The 19929-nt window shown below is 38.0% G+C and overlaps 1 protein-coding gene across 1 annotated transcript; it reads left to right on the forward strand.

The window, feature by feature from the left end:
- Positions 1-260: 260 nt before the first annotated feature.
- On the forward strand, positions 261-17375 carry LOC145983872 (uncharacterized). Its single transcript, XM_083116939.1, has 6 exons — positions 261-373; positions 2499-2655; positions 5287-5425; positions 7074-7146; positions 11687-11791; positions 15920-17375. The coding sequence occupies exons 1-5, from the start codon at positions 356-358 to the stop codon at positions 11753-11755; spliced, it is 456 nt and encodes a 151-aa protein (XP_082973065.1). The 5' UTR covers positions 261-355; the 3' UTR covers positions 11756-11791; positions 15920-17375.
- Positions 17376-19929: the final 2554 nt, after the last annotated feature.

Raw genomic sequence — 19929 nt, forward strand, 5'->3', positions numbered from 1 at the left:
ATGAATTTTGGAAAACACAAAACGCCGAGAAAAAAGACTAATTTGGGGGAAAAGGTATCACTGAATAATCAAGGTCCCTACCTGTACTGTTGCCATCCCCAACAATAACCATCACACACACCACTCCTACCAAGTGATACCTCTGTGAGGGAGGTATGGGAAAGAGCCTACAGAATGGCTCCTTCGGTCTTCCATAACCACTCAACTCTATCTAGACTCCTGACAGCATCCAGTCTCCTTTCCACTCATCCCCCTTCCCCTCCAGCTCTCTACATGGAGCCTTCTGGCTGATGGCCATTTCATTCCACTGCCTGCTCTTTGGATACCATGACAACAATGCGACTGTTGCAGAGAAATGTCCATTATTTATCTGGTAAGGATTTTCTCTGTGTTCTACTACTATGACACACACACACACAAATAAAGAATGTGTATATGTGTGTGTGTGTGTGTGTGTGTGTGTGTGTGTGTGCACTAATTGTAGAAAACCTAGTTATTGAGAAAACATGATCTTTAGTATAGTTAGTTCATTGTTGCAATAGAATGGAGTAGCCTTATTGTTTGATTACTTTTTTCATATGCCTAACATTGTAAGTTAAACAGTAAGTTACATGTATTGGGTGGGTATCCGATATTATGTCAGTTTACCTTGCACTGTTTATGCATTCAATATTTGTTGGATATTCCTGTTTCTCCATGTAACTAATGTTTAACAATGAAAACTATTAATGCATCGATAAATGTGTCTGCAGTCATCGTTCTTGCAAGAAGAGGGTTTAAAATACAGGAAATTCAATTTCTGCGTACCTCAATTGAAATATAAACATGTAATAAAAAGAATGGCTAATAGGATTGGAGCAATGAAAACAATACAAGATTTTTCAAACAAATTTAAAAATTGCTATATGTGCATGGTTTTTAATTTGAATTTTGACATAATGTTAATCTTGCATAATATTTACCATGCTTACAAAATTCACTGCACTGAAATGCCAGAAAAGAGGGGGCATGCCCCACCCTTCCGGATATAGATACCTTCAGAGGGACCTCCTTGATGGTGCAGTGGTAGCATCACCACCTTGTAATCAGGGGTCCTGGTGATGCTACCTTTCAGTCTCATTTGTTTCTGTGATGAGGCCACATGCCATGTTTTGGGAAAAGTGAATAGACACAATTGCCAAATTTGGAGGGTTGAGAATCCACATGAAGTGGAGACACATAAGCAGGATAGCCCCAAGGTCAATGTGTGGTACGCAGTTTCTATTCTTCAAGGATGATACAGTGAATGGTGCCAGCTACCTGAAAGTGTTACAGACATTCCTTGTCCTGGAACTTCAGAGGTTAGGCATCATCAATGAGATCCTCTTCCAGCAAGATTGCCCCCCCCCCCCCCCAACACACACACTTTGCCCTTGAAGTTCACAAGTTTCTTGATGGTGAATTTAAGGAGAGATTGATTGGCCACAGAGGACCCACACCTTGGCCCGCAAGGTCACCAGACCTTATGCCTTGTGATTATTGGCTGTGTTGACATGTCAAGACCCAGATGTATGCACAGAAACAGACAGATCTTATGATTTGTTTTATTTTACTTCACTTTCTGTGCCACTTTTGGCTAATTTGCGAAGATGGGGATGAGTGATGATATGATGAAATTGATGAATGGACACACACAAACATCCATTTGCCAGGTCAGGATTCAAACCCGGGGCCCTTGCATCATAGCGCGATGTGCTAATCACTCTGCCACAGCAGACTGACTTTGACAATCTGAAGTTCAAGATACATGATGTGATTCACAACATTCCGGAGAAGCACCGCCAGAATGCAATTCTTGGATTCAAACAAAGATTTCAAGAGAGTTTAGACTTGAATGTTGCCCAGCTGGAAATCTGACTATGAACCAAACCACACTAAACATTAATTTTAAAGTTTCCTCTGTGTAACAAACAATATTTTGTTGTAATAAACTTATTATTTTAAAAGTTTAGGGGTATTAGAATCCTGCAGGACTTTTAAAACACACTGCACATGTTAAATTCTTTATAAAGTATTGTGCCTTTTTTCAACAAACAATATTTGTGATAACGTTGAAATGGTAGTAATTTAATTTTTTATAAATATTATTTATGCATTTCATATATCGTTATATGTTCTTTATTAAGCGAGGTATATTTTGACAACTAAGTTTTCAGTTTGATGACTTAGCTTTCAACTTTGGTGACCAGGGTAGATACATTAGGAAGCAAATAATGCCTGTGTGAAGGTCTAGTTTCAAACTCTGATTACCATGTGACTGCAATGGATTTTTGTTTTGAAGAAGAACCTGCCTATTTAGACATTTACTTTACAAACCTAAGGCATGCGAATTAATTTAATATTTGTACTAATATTGCAAAAACGTCAGAATTTTCTAATAAACTATAGGTTGTCTATCAATGTATTAGATAAGTAAAATTACTGAAACCTGCAGTCATGATTACTTTTTCTTCAAAAAGGAAACTGGTGAAGAGACAACAGAAGAAGCAGCAAGAAACCCAGTTCCACAACTTGCTGGAGCTGGAGAACCCCCAGATTATCTGGATTTGAAAGAGTTGGGTTCGGGGGACAACACCTCCACATCTGAGACAGTAACTCCTGAAATTAAGAAAAAGGGTAAAAATGTTATACCTTCTATTACTAGATTGGTCCATTAAACCCAGGTGGATTTTTTTAGACATTTTGACATATAGCTTGTAACACTATCGCAAATAACCCAAAATTATATTCCACTTTCTCTTTGCAATTTTAGGTTTGTGTTTGGTTGAATTTAGGATAATTAGAAACATTTTAAAATCTTACTATTATTATGTATTATTTATGCTATAATTGTTGTGATTTTTTATAAAAAAGATTTATTTGTTTATCATTAGTTAATATGTAGCAAGTAGTACATAAAAGCTCACCCCTCTGATGTCCCTATATCTAACAGTCAATTTCAGTTTATTTTTGCTTCTCATTATTACCTGTAACTTTGTCAAGTGGAATTCTAAGTGTAGTGTTTAGCTAAAATGTATTGTCCTTCTTACACAAATACTTAAATACATGAATTGTCCTAATTACTTGGTCTGGAAATGTAAGGGAATTTTCTTTTTATGAAACTGTAGACACCTTGGATAAACAACACTCCTTTTACCAATAGTTTCCCTGCAAATAACATGTTTTTTTTATTGGTCTCACCATCCATACCTTCATTGAACATTATGGGATTTATTTTCAGCATGTGAATGGTTCTGAAGAAAAGCAACAATTATATTATACTTAACATTATGTGCACTTCCTTCCTGTGTGTTCAAAGTGTTTATTCTTATGTTAGTCCCAAGATAGAGTTTTGTATATTAGAAGGCAGAGAAAAAACAAATTGTCTTTAACTCCTTGCTTTGTGTCTGGTGCTCTTATTTCATAATTGTCAAAGCTTTGGAGCCAGGATGAAGGCTGGTGCCAGCAACAGCCCCAGAAACTCTGACCAGTGAGGACAGCAAGGGGAGGTGGGGGACTTCATTTGCATAGCATGCTATGTACATTGAATTTAGGTATCCAGGAGTGACTGTTTAAATTTAAATGTCAGAGATAAGGAATTGGAATGATTGCTCTTTGCCCATACTCTAATCAGCTCACATGTCATGTAAGGGGGCTCACTTCTACGTGAGCAAGAAAATAGGGTCTGAAACACTGACACTTTTTATAGTAATTGCAAGAGTAGTGATGATACCATAGGGGCCATGAGGAGAGCAAACGTTCTCTCACCCAAATCATCATTTTAATGATACTTAGATGTGTACAAAACTTGACTGGCCCAGAAAATATTGCCAGACTGCTCTTGTTTAGCACTCATTTTTCCTGGCCCATCTCTGTATGATGTACGAGTTACATAATCTGCAAAGAAAAAACATTACCTGCCCCACGTAGAAAAATACATGTGTTCAAACTTTGACAATAATATTTCTCTGTCGGTGAATAAAATATCACCCATCTGCTCATAGAAATGAAGGCTGAATGACTTCCATTAAAAGAAAAATGCAGATCTTGTCCAGTATCGGGTAACAGCGGTTGGTAACCTCTTTGCAATTTGTTCATTGCCAACACAGGAGATAAGAAGGAAGGCAAAGTTTTCACAAGCAAGTCTCCCCTCCCTCTTTCATCCCCATCAATGCATAAATGTGTGGGTAAGGAAGGGAATGGTGATCATCAAGTCCTGTTGTCAAATTTCCACTCCCATTTTTGTGGAGGGGGAAGGGTGAACAAAGGCACCTCGGTCACATACACATTGTTTCCAAGCTCTAGGGAAAGCAGCATTTGGCGAGAATCAGTTTAACAACAGTATGATTGTCCGATCTTGAAACTGAAGGATCGGCCAATATCATCTTGATGGGGAATGCAAGAAGTGCCTTTTCCCCTTCCTGTCACTCAAGGGAGGTGTGACAAATGCAACTTGTACACCACCTCCCCCCTCCCTTCCCCATTCAGTCATGGCTCTTTGCTCCTGCCTGTGGCATGAAAAGCCCGACCTCTGGAAGATGAAGGGCACATGGTGAATGAAACAGCTACGAAAGCAAGGAAAAGGAGAGGGGAAAGTAAAGTGGTCGACAGAAAACCATTCTGGTAAATTTTTTGACACCAGGATGGCCCAGAAAGTGGGATACAGAAGTTGTAGTGGACGTAAGATGGAAGAGAACACATTATTTAACACAGCCTTTTGACAGAGCCTGGCAGGCTGAATGTATTAAGTGGGAAAATGTATAATGCAGGAAAGTCAAATCAGGATTTCACTGTACTGTAATTAATGACTAACAACATCATCCCAGTATAGAAACTGCTTAATTTGAGCACTGTCAGGTTGTGAAGTTTCATCATAGTATAATCCCTCTTCTTATGTACTAACACCAGGTAGGACTGGAAGAAATTTTAAAACACTTTACACTTTGCTAAAAGAGTATTGATATAAGAGAGGTTTGCAGAGGAGAGAGTTAAAAAGCCAGAGCATATGAGAGAAAGAAGAGAAAAGGGGGACTTGAAAGTTATTTTCTGAACTTAATGCTGCTTTAATTTTTATTGAATATCAATTTAATATTAACACTGTTATGATTGCTAAATTCAATTTGAAGCTAAATGTAATTACTCAGTTAATAGCATTTGCCTTGGATATTAAACAATGCATTTGACTGTGTTACTTTATGTAAAGTATTGCATATGACTTGTACCATTTGCTGTCCCACCTGTTTCATAAGCTTTTTTTGAAATTTACAGACAGTGTGTGTGACGATAAGCCAGTCTTAATGGTGCCCCAAGAGACTTTGAGCATTCTGCAGAATGACATGCATGTTCTCGCAAGTAACATAACTGTACTAACAACAGCAGTTACTTCTCTGCAAGCAGATATGGCGCAGTAAGTACACTAACTCTTTACTAGGTACCCTTCTTTAAATAACTTGACTAAGTTATTGAAACTCAGCATAACCAAACATTACAGAAAACAGTTACTGCGCATTGTGTCTTTGAATTTTAATAGGTGTTGCTTTCAGTCACTTTTGGCTAATCATAAGAATGAAGATGCGTGATGATTAAATGAAAGTGATGAAGGGACACTCACACAGAACACCCATGCCGAGGTCGGGATGACTGCTTAGCATGCCCTGCCACAGAGCTGACAGTTAATGCAGACCAGTGTTCACAGTATTACTACACAATTGGTATGAAAGAAAGGGATAACATGTAAAATGTGAATATTTAGCATTGAAGAGGAGGCACATTCCTTACCTTTATTCTTATTTTCATATTGACATAAACAGATAAGTTAAGTTGAAAATACTTCTCAAGCTTCCTGCTTTAGAATCATTAAAACTCACATGTTTTCTAGAAGACCTTATGTCAAATGCTTGCTTAAGCTGAGAACTTTGAATTAGCCAAAGTAGGAAATAGAAAGTATAAATGGGCTGTAAACATGATCTGGATCATATGCAGTTGGTATCCATTCCAGTTTCAGTTCCAAACCTTGGTGGAAATATCAACATATAATAACAAGGCTAAGAAGATTGATAAATTACAAAATTTATTTTTCATCATTGACGCTTCATTCTAATACGTTCCACAACTAATTCACTCTAGTCTCCTTTAGTCATATCTTTAAAAATAACCCTATGCAATAAAGATTTTGCTTGCTGGATTTCATGTGGTGTTTCTGATAGGTGGGCATTTAGTAGAAACAGACATGGCCTACTCTTCAAATCCTTTTGTTTTTCAACCGTCAGGAAATTGTGATATGGACAGGAACATTTTGGTTTATGTGTTGCCAACACTGGGAATTTTTCCGTGTATGTTTTTTTATTGGACTGTAACTTGAGAAGTACATATTGGCACTTTGTGTTGAAAAATATTGTTGTATGAAGTAGGTTCACACTATACTTGTGTGCAGAAAACAGTGTAATATTAGCGACACACTACAATCGGATAGCCAATTGTACATAATGTCTAGACACTGTGTGAACAATAGTGACTTATTTTGTCAGATTTGTGGACAGTTTACATTAAAACAGAGGAGAAATATTACTCCAATTATAAGACCTACAAACTTTATTTTGTATGTAAAATTTGTAGCCAAGATAAAACCTGGGCACCACAAATGTATTGTTTATCTTGTGCAGTTACTACAACATGGCTACACGGAATAGCAATGGCATTTCCTATCCCTATGATTTGGCACTAACTAAGGGACCATATTTCAGACTGCTAAAGCTTGACCAAAATAAGTATGTCCCTGTAACACTGTAGTTGCATACATCTAATTTGAAGCAGGCTCTGAAATATCAGGACTTACCATCAACAATTCATCCTATGTGATATTCTGCAGAAAATGTTTATTTTTCAAAGAAAAATTATTAAAATATATAAGTTTAAGAATTGATAAATTTTGCATACTAGTGTATTCAGTTTCAAAATTAAGATGTGGATAATGTATTTTTGTATGACTTTTAATAATTCACACAAGCATTCAGTATGTTGTGGAAAGTTCTAATGAGAAATATTTCATTTTATAGGCTTAGTGTAGTCTGCAGAAATCTTCAGAAGAACTTGGAAGGGCAGAATCAAGCAAATGAAGTTGAGAAATGGGTAAGAATGTTGGCATGTTTTAATCATCATTAGGGGGTCTCATAACCTCCATTCTAGTGAGAAATTTTGTTTTATTTTTTTTATTATTTTATGTTACTTGTCTTGCACTTGGGATAATCGCAACAATGAGGATGAATGATGAATTGGTGAAATGATGATAGGACAAACACAATTGTATGTACAGCCATGCTTTGACTAGGGTTCAAACCTGGTACCTCTGACTTCATAGCACATTTCAAGACCACAAGGTTGAGCATATTCAAATGGCCATGATTTACTTGATGTGTTACATTGACTGTGAAGTTTTTACATTTGTGATTTTTTTTTTCACATATCGAAAGTATCTAGATGCTTGCTTGTCCACAAATTCCCTGGAATTTGCTGGAAAAGCCTTTAGTACAAGGGTCGTTCAAGGTTGACCGGGACTTTTATTTCTGCAGAGGAAATAGGTAGCAGAAGAAACACCAAACTATGTCAGTTTTTCAAAGTATTCTCCGTGCGCACCGAGGCACCATTGCCATCGTTCTGGCAGCTCCCGAATTCCTTTGGCGTAGAAAGAACTTGGTTGTTGTCGTAGCCACTGGAGGACATCGCTCCGCAGTGCTTCGTCTGTCATGAATTTCTTCCCTCCCAGATGGTCTTTAAGGGGTGCAAACAAATGATAATCACTGGAGGCTAAATCCGGACTGTAGGGGGGATGGGGCAGAACTTCCCAGTGCATGACGGCCAGAGTTGTTGTTGTCACATTGGCCATGTGAGGGTGGGCATTGTCATGGAGAAGAATGACATTTCCAGACAACATCCCAGGTCTTTTCTTGCGAATGGACTTTCGTACAGCACCACTCAACAATGTGGAGTAATACTGGGCATTAATCGTGCTCCCTTTGTCCAGAAAATCCACATGGATAACGCCCTTCATGTCCCAGAAGACACTTGCCATGATCTTTCCAGCGGACGGCTGCATTTTGCTTTTCTTGGGGGGCGGGGAACCTTTATGCCGCCACTCCATGCTGCGTCTTTTGGTCTCTGGGGTTGAATTGTGCAACCATGTTTCATCACACATGATGATGGATTGCAACAATTCATCACTTTCTGCTCGAAACCGATTCAGAAGCTGTTCACAGACCGTCCTGCGTGTTCACTTCTGATCGAATGTCAGCTGGCGACACTGATATTCACCTCGGCAGCAATATCCTGCACTGTTACTTGCCGGTTCTCAAGAATCATTTGCTCAAACATGTGCGATATTCACTGGTGTGACTGCAGTCAGGCAAATGTGTCCATGCGCTTCATTTGTCACCAGCTCCCGTCCTTTGCGAAACTGCTCACACCATTCGTACACTCTTGTCTGCGAAATCGTTTGTTCACCATACTGTGCTTGCAATCGTCTGAAAATCTCATCTGGTTTCACTTTCTCCTTCACGAGAAATTTGATTACACACCGCTGCTCCACAGCCACAGACACACTGCTTGCCGCCATGTTCGCCGCAACTGCTGCGCATGCGCGAAATACGTCATGCTGGGCACTAGTTACTCACGAAGGAATACATTACGTCACCCGCACGTTTCATCATGATCCGGCTATTCATCGATTTTTTACGTACAAAAATCCCGGTCAACCTTGAACGACCCTTGTACACTGATCTGGAAATAGCCTTTTGCTACCAGACTAGAAGTAGAATTTTTTTTTTTATTTGTTTTGCGTGATTTGGCCTGACAGGTTCTGTATTCAAACTAAGCACCCCAAATGATATTTAGGAAGTTGAGATCAAATGTCTGTAGAGGGGATTGAAGTTGCACTATACCCATTTCATCAGACTACTTTGAAAAACTCAATATGCTGACCAAGGCAGAAATTTATTTTATTATAAAACATAAACTAAGAGTAACATTTCAACCTTCTAGCAAGGTCTTCTTCAGACTCTGCACCAAGTACAAATGTAACAAGGTACCAAACAGGATGATACATATACACAAAAATTTCTCCCCTCCAGACTATTAAAGTTGTTTTCCTGGAACATTCTAGCAGGTGGCCTTCCCTTGCCAACTGTACTTTCACCTGACAGGCGATTTAGCTAAACATTTTATTTCATCTGGAATGTGGTTGGACTCTTTATCTCATGCTCTTTTTCCTTTCTTCATTTTTCTTCCTTCTTCTCTTTTCTTTCTCTCCATTCTTCACTATTCTTAAGATGCTTCTCCCTCCCTTCCTGTAAGTTTTAATGCCCACTTTCCTAAGCACTTTGCATATCTTTTCTGTGGTCTTCCCCATACTCCTTATTCCAAACCTCCTTTCTTTTTTCTTTCTCTTCCAATTCTCCCCTGTCCCTTTTCTTCCTTCTTCTGTTTAGGTCCAGTATCCTCCTCGTAGCCATTCTTTTCCAACTGTTTCCATAGACTATTTACTTTGCCTTCTTTTCCACATTCTTTCATGCATATTTTCTTGATGTACCTTGTTACATTTGCGCTTGGTGCAGAGTCTGAAGAAGACCTTGCTAGAAGGTTGAAACGTTACATTTAGTTTGTTTTATAATAAAGTAAATTTCTGCCTTGGGTCAGCATATTGAGTTTTTCCTATCATGGAAACAAGGCTTAATGGTGTTATAATCAGAATACTTTTACACTGACCCTGCTTTAGCAAACATTATTCTGAACCTGAGACCATCGCATGTCCAGAAATTTCATATGAATGTGACTATAATTGAATCATGTGAATCTCATCATGGTAAATCAGTTCACTATTTCAATTATTTTTTTCCCAATCAAGTGTTATGGCATTTTCTTGAAGAAATCTGAGTCCTCTCCCTTAACATGCCTCATATACTGGTGTTGTATGAAATTTACATAAAGCATACATACCTGACCACCTCAAAATTCTTGATGCTCTTATGAAATTGGAGTGTTTGGAAATGGCAGGATATGTCTACCTCTTGCTATAGTTTAATAAGGATACATGTTATAACTACATCTAACTGATCGATGCCGTTACTTGGGAGTGTAACTCAGAAGGGGTTTTGTAACTCAGAAGGGGTTTAAAGATGTGGATAGCAATAGACACTCGCTTTTCTCATATTCACAAACATTTATTCTAATATCTTAGTGCACTCTCAATGTTAATTGATTATGTATATCAAGTTATTGACTTAGATGAGTAATCTAAGGCACCATCAACAGACAAATACAGTCTATCATACCTTTTTAGTCTCGCCACAGCCAACGATCTGTCAATAGGTCAGCAGTTCCCCATGCCAGGGATGCTCAGGAACAACAGGATTATTTATTTTATGTTTTAAGGGTTTTTTATAGAATTCTCTGTCTAGTTTCCCTCTCATGTGGCCTTCCTAGAGTTTCCGTATCACTGTGACTATTTTCGCCTAAGTTCATTTATTTGCACATGGACTCACTAGGTCAGTTGGCAAGCTTGCATACAGCTTTGTTGGCAGCTGTCAGGCAAGGCCGACCTTTGGAATGTTTCCAATGTCACACGTGTCGCTGAAGACCTTGGCACTAGTTCAATGCTAAGTCACAGGTTCCTTTCTCTTGGCTGTAAACACTTCCTATTTATGACCTTCCACACTGCAGAGCAGCTGACAAAAGACACGTGTAGATTACGTCGTACGCTGTTGAGTATTGGGAGGGTTGGGTTCCTGTTGGCATCGAGCCAACCACTGGCCGTTGCTCATGTGCTTGTTACAATATGGAAATGATGCAGTAAAGAAATATAGAAGGGAAAATATACAGTAAAAGGGAAGAGACTGTGCATGCATTTAAATTTTTCACCAGATGAAAAGCATTAATCCTCGGACTAGTGACTGGAGTTTGTAAGGCTAGTAGGAAAAAATAGGTAATGTAAAATACACTGTGAAAGATCCATCTTATCTTTGTATTTCCAATGAGAAAATGGTGTTTATAACAAAACACACACTAAATCATAAACAGTATTCATATTTCTCTTGAAACTGCACGAAAGGAAACAGCACAGGTAACAATACACACTCAGTTCAACTCCTCCAAGGCAAGTACAATGGTTGCTTTGTCTGCCCATAGCTCTGCAGTCACACAATGCCAAACCTTGCAAACCAAGCAGTGATGTCACAGTTGTCATGGCAACTAACACAACACAACCACTTTTGTGTGCATGGATATCACTTCCCCAGCTAAAGCTCTCCACTTCCTGATGGATCGGTGTGGCAGAAGCTGTTGGCAAGGGAATGCACCATGTAAAAGACAATAATGCACAAATATGTTTCTTCTAATACAAATATGTGTGACAAAGGATAATTTAAGCCTCTGCACCTACTTCACTTTGCTAATGATATGACAGAGCGATCTATTGTCAAAATGTACTTCAAAGCTTCTATGATGTTAATTCTAACTTCTTGTGAAAAAAAAGGGGCATGCAGTTCTACACTTAGTTGTACCCAGAGATACCAGGTTCTATATTGGTTGAGCAGTCTCTGATATTCAGAAATTTACTACGAGCTGCATGCGAGATGCTTTAATTTTACTCTACACTTTTATCTACCTCTAACTTTTTTAGGTTCTTTCAAGATATCTGCCCCCAGTTCTCCTTTTACTTCTGGCAATTTTATTCTACAACTTTGCTTAGGCAAGAGGAAATTTCCACAATCTTTGTAAGTCGTAGGTAAGTGGCTCTCAATTCTAAATTACAGTTGGTAAGTTAATGAACATGTTTTTACCTTTTTCTTCCTTTATTTGTCTGTGGTGAATAGAAATCCAATTTTTTTTAGTAACATTGCACATTTGAAAAAGCATGGAGTTGAAGACCTCCTGTCCCAAGAGGCTTACAGGCAGGAGAGGCTCTGTCTGCTAAAAGTTAACTCAGTATTCTTAAGGTGGAAGGTTCAATTCCCATCAGGCATCTTTTTTGGCCCATGTATGGTGACTTTCCTCATCTGTAAGTTGTGATATGTAGCTGAAATGTTACTCTCTCATTCAAGTTTACAATGCCAGATGAAGATTTGCTGTTAATTTGAGATGTCTCCTTCATCCTTGGTTTCCCTCGGTCATCAAGGTCAATGATAGGATGATACGTTTAATAAAGGCCATGGATGCTCCCATGTTACTTTTCTTCAATCTGCCCATACTATACTATACCGCATACAGTTTTAGAAATATATATTGGGTGGAGCCACACAGAGCCTGTCTGTGTTGACCAGCCTATGGCACAGCAGTGCATTGTTTTACAGTTAGGAAATTGTGGCTCATGAGTTAAACAATGTGTTCTGTATTTTCCTTGCACACAAGAAGTTTTCATAAAACTCGCCACTTTAAGGTTCATCATAAGATGGGGCAAGATATTTTGAACCTGACTGTCCAAGTCCCATGAATTTCCATCACGTACAGCCGGAGTTATCATTTCTTGAAAAAACACAACACAGACACAGACAATCGCCCTTTCATTTTCCTTCAGTCTGTTTTTTGAGTTGCCGTGTCTTGGGAAAACTATGGATGTTAATTTCATCTCCATATATACAATGACTCTGTTCAAACATAGCGAGTCTGGGTCAATTTGAGTTCTTATATGCTGCAGTGATGTGATATTCAGAGCTAGGAATTTTAGATGCTACACCTTAAATTTTTTTGTGTGAAAATGGGTAAAAAAGTGACTCATTCCCAAAATAAGCATGTATTGAACTCTACTCATGGTGTTTCGGTTGCACCTTTTTCCACCTTTTTCACAATCTCAGAATCTTTTGCACCTTTTCGCCCATTTTGCATCTTTATCATTTTTTTTAATACAACTCACGCGCTGTTTAACCCCACCCACATTCGAGGCATGCCTTCTTGGCATGCAATTCTTGTTTACCGCACAACAATGAATCTGCTTTCTTCAGCTCTTGGACGTTAGTGTAGTAAGCGTGCGGACTTTAAACAGTGCCAACAATGACGCGTTACAATTGCTAGAAGTTGTGCTCTTTTTGTGCTATGCTGTATTGTTTACGAATTGTTGTAGGAAAACTGTTTTGTTTTCCTTTCCTTCTCCCGTCTCAGCGAGCAAGGTAACTGCAGTCTGTGATCGACTGATCGATGCATTTGATTTGCTTGTTCACCATGCCAAAACATAAAGTAAATGTTGGGAACTGCAGGACATTGTTAAACTGTTTATCGGTGACTGCATTCAGAGTGATGGATCTGTTCTGAGGTGTGATGTGTGTGATATTTCTATTGCTGTTGATAAACACCAACGCACTCGGGTTGTGCAGCATCTACAAAGTGGGAAGCATGTCAGGAATAAAAAAGGGCGAGATGGTAAAGGTGGGAAGCGACAGCAATTCATTGGTGAGGCGCTTGCATCTTCGAGTTCCAGAAATACAAATGAATTTTTCAGTGAGACAGCAAGGACATTTATAGCGTGTGGAATACCTCTTTCGAAACTTAACAATCCTGTCATGAAATCATATTTGCAAAAATATACTGGGAAGTCAGTTCCAGATGAGAGCACCTTAAGGAAATCTTACCTTCAACTTCTTTATGAAGCTAAAATCTCGCAGATCAGGCAAGTAGTAGCTGACATTCCAGTCTATTTCATACTAGATGAAACCACAGATAGGCAAAACAGGTACTTTTTGAACATTTTAGTAGCACCTCTCAATGGACATCAAGTGAAATCCATGCTTTTAAAAACTTATTTTCTCGGCAAAACAGATAATGCAAGTGTAATGCAAAGTTTCAATGATGCATGTTTTGTATTGTGGCCAGAGGGTGTAAAATATGATAGAGTGTGGTTAGTTCTTACAGAACAAAGCATCTTACATGTTAGCTGCATTTTCTAATCTGAAGAATATGTATCCTAACTTAAAACATGTGACCTGCATTGTTCATGCTTTGCATACTGAAAAAGGCTCCTTCTAGAATACAGAAGTACGTAGAAATTACGAAACTTCCTCTACCACCCTCTCCCATCCTCACTAGATGGGGTACATGGTTAAAAGCTGCAGTGTTTATTTGCAATCATTTCCATACAATATCGAAATTTTTAGATGCTTTGCCTAGTGATTCCTCAGCTGTAAAAAAAGCCAAAAAAACTTGCACTTAAACAGGAATCGCAACATGAACTGTATATTGTACATGGCTTCTCTTTCCTTACTACTGCAATCACAAAACTGGAGGAGCAGTGTCCTGAAAAGGAAACACAGTGGGCTGTTTTGATGGATGTGCAATGAGAGCTGCAAGGGGTCGGGAAAGAGAAGTTAGAACAAAGTTTAGCCAAAAGCCCTGATGTTCAAGAAGTTGCAACCAACAAGGATGTGGATTACCGGTTGAAAACAAAATACGCATCACTTGTGTCTGTTGACGTTGAACGTTCTTTTTCAACTTACAAGTATCTGCTTAGTGACAGCAGATGTAGCCTCACTCAGAAGAACATAGACATTTTGAATGTAATCTATTTTAACAGTTTTCTAGATGACTAATTCTAAGCAAGTAAGAAGAAGCATGTTTTTCTTTATGTCGCTTTCTAATGTATCAGAGAATTTTCTTTGCTTAGTTATATTAAACGATTTAAAACCAGAGAATACTCTGTGTTTATCCAGACAAGTTGAATCATATATGTATGCACTGCTCACAATAAATTTTACATCTGAAAATTAGCACCTATTTTAGCACCTTTTTTGTACAAAAATTGGCACCTTTTTTGCACCTTTATTGACAAATATTTGCACCTAAAATTCCTAGCTCTGGTGATATTATAATCCTGTGTAGAAATATTCACTATACTATTTCACTGTACTCATATATACAGTGTATGCATTATAAAAAAAATAGTTTAATATTGGACACTGCGAATTCTCTGTCTTTCCCTTCTGCTAGCACTTTGGCAATAGCACAGCTGCATATTGGCTGAACTCATGTTCCTTCTAAAAGCATACACGGTATAGTTTGAGTGAGTGGTTAATGTGATAAGCTCATATTTTTACATTTTCCTGCATTTTTTGTCAAAAACTTAATTTTAACGTAAAACTACATAAACTGGTAATGTTCTTGTGCTTGTTGAAGAATGACCTATTGAACAGAAACTTGGCATCTTTGTCACTACAGTATGACTCAGCATTGTGTGGGGATGGCAAGTTACAAATAAACACATAGAATGAAGAAATCATTGACACACAAACAACACAGTTAATAAACTTAACTTTGCATCTTTGCAAAACTAGCCTTTCTAATAAGGTATGGAGCATGTAAGAGTTGAACTATAACATGGTAACAGCTTCTGGTTTCTGTTTGTTCTTTGCAATCTAGTTAACAACTTTTTTACCATTTGACAAACTGTGGAGCCATTACATAAGTGAGGTGGTCAAGAGTTGGCCCAAATGGCAGTTAAGTGTCTTGCAACCTGGTTGCTTGCAGGCAAACCTAAGTTTTATTCCCGAGGATTTCAGGCAATTTCGTATATAAAACAATAATTGGGCACATGTGTTTACATTAATAATTCTTAATTCTTTCATGTTCATTTTGTATCAGGTAGTTACAACTTGTATTGCTTTCATGCAGGTAATGTTCACTTTTTTTTTTTCACATGCACCTCTACTTCAGGGTGTCGCTACATCCTGCAGTTTTTTCAAGAGGTTGTACAAGATTTAAATAAAATATTATCAAACTTAAAAAGATTTTGCACTGTCACAATGTGCATCCTTCCATGTCTGTCTGGCAGCATTACCTGCATGAAAATTATTTTATGTGGTGTACGTTATGGTTTGTTTCATGGTTATTGTTGCACACTATACATCCTACTTTTTCATGTCTCTTTTAGACTATGATGCCACTCAGACACTTATTTTCATTTCCACTTCATATGATGCAACTACCCACTTCGAAACAAGTTGTTTGGATGTGCTTGATATTTTCCGCCGTGGAACCGGTGAAGACTTTGACTTTTCTAAAGTGAAGCATGACCTGGGAGACGAGGACCAGTAAAAATGTCTCAGGGAATTGTTGGCATTTGTTTGGCATTGGAGAGAGAAATAATTCCCAGTATTTTTCACTGCATTTACGAAATGGCCTTTTCCTTGCAGTTGTGATGAAGTGTCACTACTCTGCTTGAAATTTTCTAGTAAAATATAGGAAAAGGGAAGTAACAGTTTTGAAGTTGCACATACGTAAATGAACCAACAGATTGTGCTCCTTTTTATTTGTACAACGTTGCCCTTCGTTTTTGGTGTAAGACAATGAAGTGGTAGTGTGACATCGACCCACAAGTCTAAAGGCTTTATACTTCTCCCAGTTTAAATCGTGATGTATATTTGTAAACTGAGTAGGTGTCATTTAGTTCCAACTGATGTATGTCAGGATTTGTGTGTGATTAACAGAAGATTATATTAACTTGCAAGGATGGTGATGTTACTATGTAATATGCATTGTTGAGGTGTATGGTATTTATTCTATGTTCAGCTTGTGAAGTTTGGCTTTGCCAGGATCTTATTGGTGCATGCATATAAAATTGCTTCAGAAGGTCCTAAACTTCCCTTTGCCAGCCCTGGTCGGTGGGCACCATTTGTGTTATATGTTGAGTTCATGTTTATGGCGTTGGAGTTAATTGACTGGCAGGTTATGTCTGTTCCTGCCACTGATTTTGCTCAGTGCTATACATTTTATTGTTCTACCAACAAGACCTGGCTTCCAAAAACAGGTAACAACTAAGCATATCATAGCTTAGTGAAATGTCGCTTTCTCTGCACAAAGATTATTACAGGTTTTAAAGTGCAGCAAGAAAGAAATTAATGGTGATTATTTCATTATGGTGGTTTTATTCACCGGAAGTTAGGACTTTCACAGCTCTCAACTTGTCTGTTCCTTAATCTGATCAAAATGCAAAACTGCTTTCATAAAATGGTCATTCTAATAAATTGTTCTGTATTCTAATGACCTTTTTTTTTCATTTATACTTCTTAATATTGTTTAACTTGTTACAAACATGTCAAGTTTTGTAGGAATACTCAAATTCTTAATTAAATGTTGATTGGAGAGCTTTAGTGTTGGTTATATTTTTAAAGTAACCAGTATTGCAGCATACTTTTTTTAAGGTTCAACTTTTTCTGGTTTCAGTTTTTTTAAAAGATCAAGTGTTACCCTCACAATGGGCAAATTTTGTCATGGATCAGCAAAGGTTTGAAATTTGAATGACACTTTTTGTTCTGATCATGCGCACAACAGTTTTGTTTTCCTTAAATTTGTATTCAAAAGATTGTATTCCATTAATAAAGCAAATCTTTGCCAACAATTATTGAGGTGTATTTTATATAAAAATAGTAGTATGTATGCGAGAAGTGAAGATTTGGGATAATGCTTATAATTTGTCTTTTACCATGTTATTTGGTGAAAGAATTTTAAATTGTTTGTGGTATCTTTTTATTACAAATAGAATGCCCGACTTAGAAGAGAACTTCATTGTCTTTCTACATTATTCATTCAATCATCATTGTTTTCAGTTGATTTGGAGAAGTTTAGTTTTTCCATTACTGCAAAAGGATTTGTTTGGATGTGGGTCATTTCAGACACTATCTGGTTCTCTGTCTGCCTACTGTCCCTTGAACCTCATCACAATATTTTTTTCTCTCGCATGTGCTATTAATTTCGGTTAAAAAAATGTCAAAATTATGGACAAGGGGCATTTTAATTTTTTTTGTTGAAATCAGTTTCCAGTGGTGATTGCTGTTGTGGAAGCAGTTTGGTAAGCACGCTGGTACAGTGGAACCACAATTTTACACTTTTCTGTATTATACATTCAATCTTCATGATCCCTGTAGAGCAAAAATCCTATAAAATTTTCCTCGATTCTACATTTTCCCTCATTGTAAGTTCTTTCACCTTGGTCCCCGAAAAATGTCAAATCGAGGTTGCACTGTAACTGTAATAATGAAGTATTTGGTGTTTCTAAGGATGTATTTGGAAGGGGGGGTCCAAACCCCCTCAGGAGGACTTACCAAGCACAAAAATTTAAATAATGAAAATATGCTTTGTTTAAAATATGTTTTGTTGTATAATCGAGGGTTTTTTATTTCAACTTATTTCAAGGCAGTAAGTATTTAGTTTTTATAATTGCTTTATCTAACAATAATTTGATGTATGTGTGTGTCTAAACAAAAGCTAAACTAGTACAATCACTCCTTTGGTGCATAACAAGAACATAATTATTCTCTTGGGAGACGATTGAGACTAAACTATCCTACCGCACTGTCAGGGATGTATTTAGTGGAGAGACCCAAGGATCTGACCCCCCCTTTTTTTCCTCTGAAAGACTTACCAAGTGCTAACATTACAGTACGGACGCGATAAGAAGCGGCGTGCAATCAGAACGCAGAACGGCAGAACATGACCAAATTCTGTCTCCTCGTTGGCTGCCATGTGGCTGGGGGGTTTCTACGTTGCCACGTTCGCACAAACACACGGACAGGCTAGTCAGCTGTTGGCAAGCTCGGGAAAAAAGTGTCACGCGAAATTAAGCACGTACGTATCAGTATGCTAATATATGTTATTTCCGTCGTAAAGTGATAAATTAACGAATCTAGAAGTTTGAATCTGAAGTTTCTTGTAGGTTGACGTTAACTACACAGCAACCGAAAACCTTCACTGAAAGATCATTTGTTGTGTTTTTATTATGGTACATTGCAAGCATCAGCTACCGGCATCTTTTTACTTATTTTGTATCGTATCACAATTACCAACAAAAGAAAATGCGTCTTGTGTTATGAACAACACTGTGGCAAATCGTTCTCCTTTGATTTCATGCCGCCTCTCTTTGCCTTCTTTGTCACGCCGCGATTGTTGAAGCTTCAGAACGTACAAATGAAATGTATTTCTTGAAAATTATGGCAAATTACGTAGAAACAAATTACGTACAACTCCGTTTCGTTAACACGTTTTTAAATTATATTTTGAAGAACCTACAAAAAATCACCTCCAAAACAGAATTTTACAGAACTGCGTTACTGTATTACGGAGAAGAATTTATCAAGAACAAATCAATTGTGTGTGAATTGATTGATTGAGTTGGTGTTTTAAAGTCCACTTTATGCACACTACGGCTAATCTGGAATGGACCTACAGTTGGAAGTGGGATCCGAACCACTATGTGCCTCGACAGGGTATAAAACCCAGGACTACTTGATTACAAGGCTACAACACTTACCCTACCACTGTGCCATCGGGGAGCCACATGTGGGTGTGTGAAGTGAGATAATTTGGGAGCTATATGAGAATGCAGGCTCTGGCAATACAGAGTTCAATAAATTACAACGAAATGCGTGGCAATTGCTCGATTTCCTTAACATTAATGATACATTTGGTACATGTGTTATTAATGCTTTGAGCTACCTGTACGTAAAAACATAAAAAATGAATGAAAGAACAGAAGTAGTAGTTAAAGAATCAGTTGTTTTTGCTTACCGGCTACCATTACAGTGGCGCTATCCCAAGATCATCTTCATTGTTGGTTGGTAAAGGAACATCTTCATCTGAGCTACTACTGTCACTGCTGTCTTCCCGCCCAAGTGAAATTACAAAAGCCTCCATTTGCTGCTCTTCAACTCCCTACTTTTCCCATGCTTCGGAAATAATCTTCCTTGTGTGTTCTATAGCCGAACGCCACCTATCTGCTGTCACATCCCCGATAGCCTGGTCTGTCAATTGCAAAATTTTAGACGGTGTAAAAGGTGGCAAAGTGTTCCTCTGTGCTACCAGCCCTTTGACCTGTGCCCAAATAAGTTTGATTGCATTGTACATACAATAATAAGGCGCGAGACGGACCACCGTATGTCCCGCTTC

The sequence above is a fragment of the Lepisma saccharinum genome, chromosome 2, assembly GCF_977018435.1.
Source record: "Lepisma saccharinum chromosome 2, izLepSacc3.1, whole genome shotgun sequence".
NCBI classification, from domain to species: Eukaryota; Metazoa; Arthropoda; class Insecta; order Zygentoma; family Lepismatidae; genus Lepisma; species Lepisma saccharinum.